General features: G+C 54.1%; 1 protein-coding gene across 3 annotated transcripts in view; it reads left to right on the forward strand.

Moving 5' to 3' along the window:
* ROBO4 (roundabout guidance receptor 4) overlaps positions 1-13,227 on the forward strand; it is a 15,607-nt gene continuing 2,380 nt past the window's right edge. Inside the window, exons 1-16 of one of the 3 annotated variants that reach the window (XM_055581261.1) lie at positions 1-126; positions 705-1,034; positions 1,239-1,396; positions 1,578-1,698; positions 2,210-2,337; positions 2,431-2,659; positions 2,916-3,028; positions 3,723-3,891; positions 4,033-4,218; positions 4,344-4,386; positions 6,763-6,899; positions 7,023-7,286; positions 11,206-11,313; positions 11,495-11,633; positions 11,766-12,011; positions 12,140-12,498. In XM_055581261.1, the coding sequence (XP_055437236.1) occupies positions 63-126; positions 705-1,034; positions 1,239-1,396; positions 1,578-1,698; positions 2,210-2,337; positions 2,431-2,659; positions 2,916-3,028; positions 3,723-3,891; positions 4,033-4,218; positions 4,344-4,386; positions 6,763-6,899; positions 7,023-7,286; positions 11,206-11,313; positions 11,495-11,633; positions 11,766-12,011; positions 12,140-12,498 (2,794 nt within the window). In that variant the 5' untranslated portion in view covers positions 1-62. The remainder of the gene's footprint in view (positions 127-704; positions 1,035-1,238; positions 1,397-1,577; positions 1,699-2,209; positions 2,338-2,430; positions 2,660-2,915; positions 3,029-3,722; positions 3,892-4,032; positions 4,219-4,343; positions 4,387-6,762; positions 6,900-7,022; positions 7,287-11,205; positions 11,314-11,494; positions 11,634-11,765; positions 12,012-12,139; positions 12,499-13,227) is intronic. The other 2 variants (XM_055581262.1, XM_055581263.1) reach the window with 2 other exon arrangements.

The following is a 13,227-nucleotide window of genomic DNA, read 5'->3' on the forward strand; positions in this document are numbered from 1 at the left end:
GCTGTGAGCTCAGAGCAGTAGGGCCAAGTGCTGCGGACCAGGTCAGAGCCCCGCGAGCAGCCATGGGCGCTGAAGGAGCGCGCCTCCTCGGGGTCCACTGGGCCCTGCCTCTCCTGCTCCTCACGGGTGAGTACGGCCGGGCCTCCCCGCTCCTAGCCCGCGCACCCCTGATCCAAGGCCTGGCCGAGGCGGGGGAGGCCCTTACGCCTCTGTTTCCCTTTGGCAGTGGGGGTAGCAGAGACAATGGTGATGATGATGGTGGTGCTGTTAAGTGCGAGACAGAGAGACAAACAGACTGAGAGCTCCACGGGCCCTCACTGCGTGCCACGCGTGCACACTGGCCCTCTCGCCTCCCTCCCAGCATATTATCTAGGAGCTGGTTTGGAGGTGCTAGTAGGAGAGCACAGCTTATACTGTTGACCGAAGACCGGTCCTTCTCTATCATGGACAGTCGTCCTCTTTGACTGATGGCATAGCTTCGGGAGGGACACACACAGAGTGGTGAGGGAAGAAGGGGACACCCGCCTAGCCAGCCAGATCAGCCGAATCAACCCTGGGGTGACAGATGTCATAACCACATCGCCCTCACGTCCCCAGCATGTTATTTGGGAACTTGTTTTCAGACACGAAGAGGCAGATGAGATATGCAGGGGTTTGGGGGCCCTACTGGCCAGACTGGGCCCCACCTCCTTTTCTCTCCCTAGGAAGCATGGCCCAGGATTTCCCACCCCAGATCCTAGTCCATCCCGAGGATCAGCTGTTCCAGGGCCCCGACCCAGCCAAGATGAGCTGTCGGGCCTCAGGTCAGCCACCTCCCACCATCCGCTGGCTGCTGGACGGGCACCCACTGAGCATGGTGCCCCCAGACGTTCACCACCTCCTCCCTGACGGAACCCTCCTGCTGCTACGGCCCCCTCCCCGGGGACGTGCCCACGACGACCACACCCGATCCACAGACCTGGGAGTCTACACCTGTGAGGCCAGCAACCGGCTGGGCACAGCAGTCAGCCGGGGAGCGCGGCTGTCCATGGCTGGTGAGGCCTGGGTGGGGAGATTTGGGAGGGGAGGGCTGGGTGTGGGCGGTCCTAGATGGGAGACCTGGGAGGTGGGGCTCTGAAGCGTTCAGCACAAGTCAGAGCCCAAAGGTAGGTGATACAGAGCAGGTCAGAAGTGCCAAGGTGGGGCCCGGATGGAAGGGCTGGGGCCTGCTGCGTGCCAACGCTCTCTCCTCCCCACAGTCCTCCAGGAGGATTTCCAGGTCCAGCCTCGGGACACAGTGGCTGCAGTGGGTGAGCAGGTGCTTCTGCAGTGCGAGCCGCCCTGGGGCCACCCAGAGCCCACTGTCTCATGGTGGAAGGATGAGAAACCCCTGGCCCTGCAGTCAGGGCGGCACTCGGTGAGTGTAGCCCCTTCCCAAACCTCATCCTGTCCAGGCCACAGCTGTGCGCACCCGAGGGCCTGACCCACCCCCCCGCCCCAGCCCCATGTCTCCTGCAGTATTTGAGGAAGGGACGGCCGTGAGGCCTTAGGCCTTCCTCCCCACGTAGGAGACTTCACAAGACACCTGGTCCTGACAGGTGTCCCAAGGCTCCCTGCTGATGGCAAGAGCAGAGAAGAGTGACGCGGGGACCTACATGTGTATGGCCACCAACAGTGCAGGACAACGGAAGAGCCGGGTGGCTAGGGTGTCCATCCAGGGTAAGGGGAAGGCGGTCGGCTAACGCCAGGGCCAAGGTGGGGGGCACCAGTTAGCATGGTGCCCTCTGGTTTGGGCTGGGGTTAGGCCATGTGGGGGTTCGACCCAGGATCAGGGTCAGAGTGGTGGGGACCTCATCTAGGGGCAGTTCCTCCATCCGAGGGCTTCCCTCATAGCTCAGTTGGTAAAGAATCTCCCTGCAGTGCAGGAGACCCAGGTTTGATCCCTGGGTCGGGAAGATCTCCTGGAGAAGGGAATGGCAACCCACTCCAGTGTTCTTGCCTGGAGAATCCCATGGACAGAGGAGCCCGGTGGGCTACAGTCCATGGAGTCACAAGAGTCAGACACGACTGAGCTGCTAAATCATCATCATCCTCCATCTGAGGATAGACATTGGAGAGCTCACGACGGGGGCAGTCTGGGAGTTCTGGCTCTTCTGTGGCTGAGGGATGCTCCACTCTTCAATTTCTTCCCTCTGACCTTTGAGCCCATCCCCACCCTGTGTGCTCCCAGAGCCCCGGGACTACAAGGAGCCCCTGGAGCTTCTGGCTGTGCACATTCAGCTGGAAAACGTGACCCTGCTGAACCCAGACCCCAAGAAGGGCACCAAGCCTGGGCCAGCTGTATGGCTCAGCTGGAAGGTGAGGCCCGGGACCTAGGGGTGGAACAGTCACAGCTCCAGAAAGGGCTGCTCACGAGAGCCCTGAGTCCTCCCTGCCCTCCGTCTTCCCCAGGTGAGCGGCCCCGCTGCACCTGCTCAGTCCTACACGGCCCTGTTCAGGACCCAGGCTGCCCCTGGGGGCCAGGGAGCCCCGTGGGCAGAGGCCCTGCTGGCTGGCTGGCAGAGCGCAGAGCTTGGGGGCCTCCACTGGGGCCAAGACTACGAGTTCAAAGTGAGACCGTCCTCCGGCCGCGCTCAGGGCCCCGACAGCAACGTGCTGCTCCTGAGGCTGCCTGAACAAGGTCAGGAACAGACGCTTCCAGAACCCAGTGATATACCCCCAGCCCCTTTCTGTCCCTCTGTAGTCAGGAGGAAGAGGAATAGTGACTTCCACTCCTGGGCCCCCTCTTGTCCTGGCTCTGAAAGCAGAGCTGAGAGAAGCTCTTGTTCTTGTCAGTATGGCTGGGACCTTATGTCCCCAGTCCTGCTCTTTTCTCTAGAAAGAGATTCCTGAGGATACCTTCAGCATTCCTGACAGTTTGTCTCCCTGCCCTCCAGTGCCCAGTGCTCCTCCCCAGGAGGTGACCCTAAAACCTGGCAACGAAACTATCCTTGTGAGCTGGAACCCACCACCTGCTGAAAACCACAATGGCATCATCCGTGGCTACCAGGTACCCCCCACAAGCTGACGCACCCCTCCGTGGTGTTGCCAAGACTTCCCTCTTCCCTGGCTCTGGGCACTAAGAAATGGCACCTGCCCAGCAGAGCAGGGACTCTCCTGTTTGCCAGACACTGCCAAGTGCTTACCCACATGACCTCATCTCATCTCACAGTCTCTCCTGGGTTGTTATCCCCAGTCTACAGACGTGGAAAGTGAGACCAGGGTCACAAGTGCGGGAAAACAGAACAGGACCAAACCAGGCTGTGACTGACTCTCTGTTTCTAAGGCAGTGGTGCCAGCGTGTGATTCCTGGACCGGCAACATCAGCATTGTCTGAGAACTTGTTAGAACGCAGATCCTTTGGTCCGTTGACAGGCTTTGTGGGTCAGAATGTCAGAGATGGGTCTGGCAATCTGGATTTTAACAAACCCTCCAAGCGATCCCAAATCATACTGATCTGTGTGAACCACTGGTCTAACACCTACTTCAGAAGATTGCTTTTGTCCCTCCTCTGTCAGTCTAGAGAGAAGTCTCACCCGCTTTGTAGGGGAGAAGGAAATAGGAAGGGTGGTGCATGTGGGGGTGTCTCCAGGTGAATGCTAGGACAGCGTGGCCACATACCCAGAATCTGATCTGCAGATGAAAGGGCTTAACTGCTGTGATGGTTTTGGAGAGGGGCAAGCTCACCTCTGTTTGTGTCTCAGGTCTGGAGCCTGGGCAACACCTCATTGCCCCCAGCCAACTGGACTGTAGTGGGTGAGCAGACCCAGCTGGAGATTGCCACGCGCATGTCAGGTTCCTACTGCGTGCAAGTGGCTGCAGTCACTGGCGCAGGCGCTGGGCAGCCCAGCAGCCCTGTCTGCCTCCTATTAGGTGAGGACAGTGCCCTCTGGCCCCACCCAGACCCATCCAGGCCCCCTTTCCACCATTCTCTCTCCCCACTCATGCTTCCAGCTCCTCCCCCGTTGTCTGCCCACCTTCATTGCCTTGTCCTGAGCTCAAATTCCCCTACAGAGCAGGCCATGGAGCGAGCTGCCCAGCAACCCAGTGCGCACAGCCCATGGACCCTGGAGCAGCTGTGGGCAGCCTTGAAGCGGCCAGAGGTCATTGCCAGCGGGGGTGTCGTGCTGTGGCTGCTGCTGCTGGGCATTGCCGTGTGCATCCACCGCCGGCGTCGAGCTGGGGTGCGCCTGGGCCCAGGTGAGCAGGTGACGTGCACTCGCAGGTGGACCGGCTGGCCTTTCCTGGGTCCCGCCAGAATGCAACAGAGTTTTGGGCCAGGTGCTGGAGACTCTGGGCTGACCCTTCCTCCTGCCCTCTCCCAGGTCTGTACAGGTACACCAGTGAGGATGCCATCTTAAAACACAGGTGAGACAGGAAAGGGGCAGAGGTGAGGGAGGGGCCGAGGGACAGTGGAGCTGGGACAGAGAACTGGCTGAGGCATTCGTCTCCCCTGCATGCTGTGTCTGACTCCTTGCGACTCCACGGACTGTAGCCCACCAGGCACTTCTTTGCGACCCCATGGACTGTAGCCCAACAGGCACCTCTGTCCGTGGGATTCTCCAGGCAAGAATACTGCAGTGGTTTGCCCGGCCCTCCTCCAGGGGACCTTCCCAAACCAGGAATTGAACCCACGATTCTTACATCTCCTGCATTGGCAGGCGGGTTCTCTACCACTAGCGCCACCTGGGAAGCCCCATCTCCCCTACTGCCAGGTAATTTGTCATCCTAACACCTGAATCTCCCCTGAACTTCAAGTGAGAATTAATTTCTCTTTCATTAATGTCACTATCACACCATCTGACAGGTAAGTAACTGGCCCCACCCAGACAAGGTTACATGGCCAGTACCTGCCTTCCAAAGCCCTAATCTGGTGCTCTTGTTACTGAGATCTCATTAATACTTACTGCACTCTCCTGCTGGATGGAGAATAACTAGCACGGAAGGACCAGTCTGATTTCTAATTCTCTCTGTACACCCAACATCTACCTAGCAGTACCTTTGAGTTCAGCAATCCCCTACCGCCATTGAGGCATCTTTCTTTCACACTAATCCACCCACAGTTCCAGCAGAGGGCACTCTGTCCCTATGTGATGCTTCTTACTCCTTGTTCTCAATAACCCTGCCCGCCTGCAGGTATCCATCCATCTGCACTGAGTGCGTTTGGCTGCCAGAGCAAGTCTCCAGTTATGAGACAAGACACTAAGAAACAAAGCATCCTTTTTTTTTCTCCTATTGGCTGAGTTTTGCACTAAACCATTTCACCTCTGCCCACCTTCTCCTGCTCCTTACCTCATTAGAGTTCATCTGAGAGATTTCACATTCCAGATCTGCGTCTTTCCACAGGAGTGTATCAAGCACCTATTATGGGCCAGCTCTCAGGCTCCCATTTTGCTGTCAGTTTCTCAGCCCAGAGCAAGGTTCCATGCTGGCTGATAACTGCGTTCCTGTGTTGCTCTGTGCTCCCTGGTCTTTCTCTTCCAGCTACTTCCTGGGCTTAGTCTGCGCCTTCCTGAACTTTCCCTGTCTCCCCTGGAACATCATCCTTTTCCTCAAGGGAGATTCCATTCTGATCACCTTGTTCATTCATTTCTTTAGACGAGTCACTGTCTGCCAGGAGAACACTCAGTCTAGCCGAGACAGGCACACGCGTAAATGCAATCCCGAGCTGGGAGTGCAGAAACAGAAACATGTACAAGGAGTACATGTACAAGGAGTACAAGGAGGGGGTTGGGTGGGGAACCACGGGAGGAAGATTTCACATTTCCCCTGACTGCAGGTGTAAAATAGCAAGGTGGGAAGCTGCTATAAAGCACAGGGAGCTCAACTCAGGGCTCTGTGGTGATCTAGAGGGGTGGGATGGGGGGGAGGGGAGGGAGGTCCAAGAGGGAGAAGATATATGTAAGTATATGGCTGATTCACTTCATTGTACAGCAGTAACTAAGACAACATTGTAAAGCAATTATATTTTTTTAAAAACACACAAAAAAGTTAAAGCTGAAATAAAGAGGGAAGGCAAAGGGAATAGCAAGAAATAGCCTGCTATTTATAGGGAAAGACAAGCCTTTTGGTTGGGCTAGGGCCTCTGGTATAGGATGGGTCAGAGCAAAAGATAAAGCTGAGGAGCTGGAAGCTAGGGCAACGAGGGCCCTGTTAGCCAAACTAGGCAGCTGGGCTCCATCTTCGTACATGGGGAGCCACTGAGGGTTTTAGGCAGAGAAGTGCTTTGGTCTGATTCCCGCCAGCATGGCGCCCCATCCAAAGGGAACCAGGCTAGAGACAGAGAAGCCAATATTCAGGTAGCAAACTCCTGCACTGCTGGCTGAGTGATCTCTCACTTCTTCATCTCAGCTTACAGCATCAGCCTTGTAAGGAAGGTCTTACTATTGGAGGAACCAGGGCTTAGAGAGGCTAATAGACTGAGCTGGCCCAGGATTGCACAGCTAGGCGGCACCAGATCTGGCTCCCAATGTGTATTCTTTCCGTCTCAGCACACAGCCATCTGTCTGTGATACCTCCCAGCTCTGGGGCAACTTGGATGTCCTCTGATCTCAGGATAAGAAAGGGGCGCTGCATTTGGGACAGCAGATCAGAGGTCTTAAGGAGTCTGTGGGGGCCTGAAAAGCAGTGAGAATAAAGCTGGTACCACCATCTACTCTACCCTTTCTGCTACCTGCTGAGCTCAGGTCTTAACCAATCACGTTTTCCCTCTACCTGCTTCTCTGCCCCGCCCCCATTGTCCAGGATGGATCACAGCGACTCCCCCTGGCTGGCGGACACATGGCGCTCCACCTCCGGCTCCCGAGACCTCAGCAGCAGCAGCAGCCTCAGCAGTCGGCTGGGAGTGGACCCCCGGGACCCGCTAGACGGTCGCCGCTCTTGTGAGCATGCCCTCCCCCAGGGGTGGGGGGTAGGGGGCCTAGCAGCTGAGCGGCGGTGCTGGAGAAAGGTGGCCATGGGTGGGCTGCATTCACCATAATCCCTCCTGTCATTTTTTACCGCAGTGATCTCCTGGGATCCCCGAAGCCCTGGGGTGCCCCTTCTTCCTGACACCAGCACCTTCTATGGCTCCCTCATTGCTGAGGGGCCTTCCAGCCCCCCAGCCCGGCCAAGCCCCCAGGCCCCAGCTGCCAGGCGGCTCACACCCCAGCTGGCCCAGCTCTCCAGCCCCTGGCCCAGTTCAGACAGCCTCTGTGGCCGCCGGGGCCTCTCTTCCCCGCGCTTGTCTCTGGCCCCTGCAGAGGCCTGGAAGGCCAGAAAGAAGCAGGGTAAGGATGGGGGTATGCACGCAGCCTGAATCAGGGTTTACGGGGGACGGGAGCCTCGGTGCTAGTCGTGGGCTGCCCTCCACCCTCAGTCTGTCCTAATGGGCACCTATTACCGCGCACCCAGACAGGAGTATGCTGACCTCAGTTTTTCTTTCTTTCTTTCTTTGGGTCTTTGTTGAGCCACGCAGGATCTTCTTTCATTCATGCGTCATCTTTGTTGCTGTGCACGGACTCTCTCTCTCTAGTTGTGGAGTGGGAGCTTCAGTAGTTGTGGCCAGTAGTCTTGGTTGCTACGAGGCATGTGGGATCCTACCTTCCTGACCAGGGATGGAACCCATGGCCCCTGCATTGCCAACAGATTCTTAACCACCGGACCACCAGGGAAGCCCTAGGCCTCAGATTTTCTTTACACGGGGCTCTTGCTTGGGTTTTGCACACCAGCAGTGAGTCCTGTTTCTGCAGTCAGCTCAATTCAGCGAATACTGAATAAGCACCACTTGGGGTGGGATAGGGGATAGGGGAACACAGTGATACTAAACAGAATCCTTGCTCTCTACCAGCTCCAAGTCTAATGAAAGTGCCTGACCAGCACACGGGTAATTCTAGAACCTGGAGGAGTGTGACCAATGCTAGCATGAAACCTCAGGCTTGCATGACCTCTGTTCTATGTAACGTGTACATATGTGCTATGCACCATGTATGTATGGGTCCTGCCCAGGTACCGACTCCCAGCTTGCTTCCCAGAGAATGAGCATTTCCTTTCTGTCCAAATTTCTCCTGACTTCCGGCTATCTGCTTTGACTTTCCAGAGAGAAATAAGTATAGTCTCTATTTCTTCAGCAACTACTTTATGTTAGGTGCGTTACTCATATTTGTTACCTGACTGAATCCTCAGAACATATTGGCAAGGTGTTATTTCTCTAATTTTACAGATAAGGAAAGAGGATCAGAATGGGGTAGCTTGTTTAAAACCCTACGTCCGTAAGCTGCAGATCTCAAATTTGAAACCAGAATCATCTGCTTCCAAAAGTTACTTTGAATCTCTCTGGGAGCACCCCTGGGAAAACGGTTCTCTCACTGACTCTGTTTCTGCATTTCTGAACCCTGACTTCACTCTCCGCCATCTCCATGAGCCTCCTGTACTGATTAGTAAGATTTATAAACATTCAGCAGCCAGTTTTGTTAAGTGGATATAATCCAACTTTTATCAAGATAAAGATGGATTTAGAGTAATTAAGGGCTTGGCCAATATCCAGAATTTTATGACTCTAAATATTAGCGAAGCTGGCATCCTATCCAGCTTTGCCTCAGAGCTATTGCATTAGAAATCCTCTGTGATCATGAAATACCAGCTAAAAAGAGGTTGCATAAATCTCATTTTTAAAGTAGCTTTTTCATGGATAACCACACTGATTTGAATATAATGTATGTCCTACTTGAAAACATTAATGCTAGCCCCAAAAAAGGAGCAATTTCCTATGGTCAGTTGTTAAGAAAGGTTCCTGTTCTGAGACGAAGTTTCCTAATCTCATTTAGAGATTTAGGTCCTCATCACATCCCTTTTCTCTGTCATCCGGCTCCACGCCATCACTGCTCCAGGATGGGGTCAGCATAGTAACTCCCGTGGGCTGGTGGGCAACAGCAACAGCCACAAGGTCTCATCCAGAGGGACTTCCCTTGTGGTCCAGCAGTTAAGACTCTGCACTTCCACTGCAGGGGTCACAGGTTCAATCCCTGGTTAGGAAGCTAAGATCTCACAGGCCACACAGTACAGCCTGATAGTGGGGGGGAGGGAACAAAATCTCATCCAGAGGCATGGAGCTCCTCTGCTGCTGTCATCTAGTCCAAGTCTGCTGATTCTTTGTCTTTGAACACTGGCAGTCTCTCAGTGCCCCTCCTTGAGCTGCCTATTCCTTTTTCTTATTATCTTAGCCTAGTTGAGCTTTTTTACCTCTGTACTAATAGTCTGACAACAGCTGTCTCATCCATTATGTCAGATTCTTAGTTCACTCTGCCAATACATATATTGAATATCCTCGTTAAATAATTCACTCAAACAAATACCTATCGCAATTCAGGTGTACCCAACAAGATTCCACCTCACTTTGATAACATTAGTGTATAGTTTAATTCAAATAATATTGACACTAAATTCAAGTAATTCCAAGCAAGGTGGAAAGGGTTTTTTTTTTTTTGTTTTTTTTTTTTTGGTTACCAAAAATCCTTTAGAAGAAATAAAATGAGCTGGGGTAAATACAGGCTTTTCCCTTCACCTTCCACACAAATCAACACCAACAGCATGTGCCACCACTTCTGAGCTTAGGCAAGAAGCCAGGCCCAAGACAAGACAAAGCTGGTGAGAGTGGGGGTTGGAGCACTCAAAGCTGGCCTCCAGGACTCCCTGGGTCATACAACAATTAAAGGAAATGAGTAAAAGCTAAACCAGCCAAAGTACAAAAGGAAACTCTGGTGGAGGAAGTCTAGCCATTGTGTGAGTTTTCGGCCACTGTACATGGGTTTCTAGGGCCCAGATGGATCCTTGATGAATGCCTTGTCCCACTCTGAACCTGCCCATCGTGGCCCCCACATCTTTTATATTAGATTGACGAGACAGCTCTGTGTCAAGAGTGCTGCCTGGTCTCTGCTCCCCTTTCCTAACTGGGCTTTTGATCATGTGGCATGAACCTGAAGGCTATTTCTTTTCTTCTTTGACTGATGTTCTATTCCAGGTCTTGGGGAAATCCCTTCCTTTTATCACTCTGTTTCTCTTCTGGCTTAAACTTAGATCATTTTGGTTTCGGCCTGACGAAGTCATTGCACACAGCCGGGGCTATTGTACTGTCACGATTTACTCAGAGCCCTGTCTCCTAAGCGGCCACGTGGGCCTGAGGGTAGCTGCCATCTCATACATGATTCTTCTCACCTTGTGTTTACACCTGCATCTCTAATATCATCCATCCATTCACTCAACACGTATTGAACGTCCACAGGCAAGGCATTGCCCACCTGGGTGAGAACAACACACTGTCCCACTCTAAAGTTCCTCTTCCCATCAGCTGACTCTCTCCCATCACACCTGGCTGGTCTGGGGCTCCCATCTTTTGTCTTCCTCATTCAACTCAACTTGAGAGCTCAACTCATCTCTCCAAGTGAGAGACACCGGGTTTATCAGGACAAGACTATCCAGAGCCATGTGAAATATATACCATGTGAGAAGTGGAAACGAACAGATTCTCTCCAAGGAAAGAAAGAGGATTTGCCTTCACAGAGTCAAAATTCATGAAAGTAGGAGGTAGCGATGAGAGGGTACAGAGATCAGGAAATTATCATGTACACAGTAGAGAGGTTTCTTTTTTTAATTTTTAAAAAATTTAAAAAAATTATTTATTTGGGACGAGGTCCTAGCTGCAACACGTGGGATCTTTTATTATAGTTGCAGCCAGCTCTTAGTTGCAGCATGTGGGATCTAGTTCCCTGACCAGGGATCAAACACGGGCCCCCTGCATAGGGAGTGCAGAGTCTTAGCCACTGGACCACCAGGGAAATCCCCAGACATTGTTTTTAAAATTATCTATAAGATGCCAGCAACTTTCCAATCTGTTTTCAATTGCTTGATAAAACCATCCTTTGGAGGGGCTGCTTACAAACAAAACAGGCTCAGGAAGGTTGACGCATTTATCTGAGGTCACACAGCTAATACTTGGCTGAGCCAGGCTATGAGTCAGGTGATTTAACTCCAAGCCTTGTGCTCCTTCCATTATTATATCGCAGCTGCCTGGATGGAGGGAGATTATTCTCTCTTGTTTCTAAATTCAGCAAAAAGCTTAAGTGGATGATCAGGCTGAAGACAGAACCTATGGCTGGGATCTGAAAGGCCCACCTGGATTGGCCACCAGCCCCCCAACTCTTTGTTTTGCAGAGTTGCACCAGGCCAACAGCTCCCCACTGCTCCGGGCCAGCCACCCCGCGGAGCTCTGGGCCGGCGAGTTGGGCAACAGAGGCTCCAAGAACTTTTCCCAAAGCCCAGGTGAGTGGAGGGCCCTGGGAGGCGAATGAGGGAGTGCGACGTGGTGTGGGGCCCACCAGCCCCTCCATCTGGCTTCTCCTGTCCCTGAGGAGGCTGGCTCGGTGAGGGGTGGGGACAGACAAGCTGCAGCCTGGGGGCTGTGAGGGTTCTGCAATCTCACACCCAGGCTCTTGTTCCCCAGGAGCTGTGCCCCGTGCTCTAGTGGCCTGGCGGGCGCTGGGACCACAGCTCCTCAGCTCCTCCAGTGAGCTGATGACTCGTCCTTTGCCCCCAGTACCCCTCGCTCCCCGTGGATCCCCCACTCAGAGTCAACAGACCCAGTAAGAGGGCCTGGGGTCAGGAAGCAGGGCGGGGCACTGGGGATGTGGGAGGTGTTTGCTGAGGGGGCTGGAGGAGGGGCGGCAGGGACCAGAAGAACTGCACTAACCATCCTGCTGTCTTACCCCAAACAGGCACTCGGGGGAGCCCCCAGCCCCCACCTCCCCTCCACCGCCAGCAGCCCCCATCCCCGCCCTCATTCCCTCTGGTACCCTGCACATCTCCAGCCCCCAGGCCTCTTCCCTCTCTGGTCCCAGCCCAGCATCCAGCCGCCTGTCTAGCTCGTCGCTGTCATCCCTGGGGGAGGATCAGGACAGTGTGCTGACCCCTGAGGAGGTGGCCCTGTGCCTGGAGCTCAGTGAGGGTGAGGAGACCCCCAGGTGAGTGGCCGGAGGGGAGCCAGAGGATACAGATAAGCTGGAGACAGGAGTGTGCCTTCCACTTTCCTCACTGGACTGTTTCTGCCCCTGGCCAACAGCATGCCATCTCCCCTTTGACCTCTCCCTAGGAACAGTGTCTCTCCGATGCCAAGGGCGCCTTCCCCTCCCATCACCTATGGCTACATCAGCGTCCCCACGGCCTCAGACCTAGCAGACATGGGCAGGCCTGGAGGAGGGGTGGGGTCCGAGGTGAGGGGCTTGCTGTGCCCACCTCGGCCCTGCCTCACGCCCACCCCCAGTGAGGGCTCCTTGGCCAATGGCTGGGGCTCGGCCTCAGAGGACAACGGCCCCAGCGCCAGAGCCAGCCTGGTCAGCTCCTCCGATGGCTCCTTCCTTGCTGATGCCCACTTTGCCCGGGCCCTGGCCGTGGCTGCGGACAGCTTTGGCTTTGGTCTGGAGCCGAGGGAGGCAGACTGCGTCTTCATGGGTACGTGAGATCACTGTCCCCGACAAACAGTCGAAGTATCCTCACCATCGTCACTATGTCCCAGCCCCCAGGCCAAATGCCTTAACTACATACATTCAGCATAAGCAGCAGCTCTCTGAGGAATATTCTTTATCATTCTTTTCCAAATGAGGGAACTATAAGTCCCATAGGTTTATTAATTTGCCCAAGATCACCCAGAACAAGGATAAACTGTGCAAGTTAAAAGCCCAGAGGCAGGGACTTCCCTTGGTGGTCCAGTGGCTAAGACTCCATGATCCCTGTGCAGGGGTTCCAGGTTCAAAACCTGGTCAGGGAACTAGATCCCACATCCTGACACAATCAAATAAATAAATATTTCTTTTTAAAAAAGGCCCAGAGGCAGCCAATTATATGGTCCATACAGCTACCTCTAGGACCTTCCTCTTACCAAATGCGGGGTACAGGAAAGGTTGCCCTCCCCAGCCCAGTGACAGATTCGTCCACTGTGGGAAGTTCTGTTCTGTCTCTTACATCCCGCTGAGCTGTCAAAGCCTTCCTCCTCTCCCATCTATGGCTGGGTGAGGTGAGGCTGGGCTCCCTGTTTCGTGTGTCTAGCAGGTTGGGACCATCGTTCCCTAGTCAACGGCAGGTAGTGAGGGCTTCCGAGGCCCCTTCAGAGTTCCCTTCCTCAGACATATATCCCCTAGACCTAGTTTTCAAACCCTAACTCTACATTCTTCCCCCTAAAAA

The sequence above is a fragment of the Bubalus kerabau genome, chromosome 5 (assembly GCF_029407905.1).
Source record: "Bubalus kerabau isolate K-KA32 ecotype Philippines breed swamp buffalo chromosome 5, PCC_UOA_SB_1v2, whole genome shotgun sequence".
Lineage (NCBI taxonomy): Eukaryota > Metazoa > Chordata > Mammalia > Artiodactyla > Bovidae > Bubalus > Bubalus kerabau.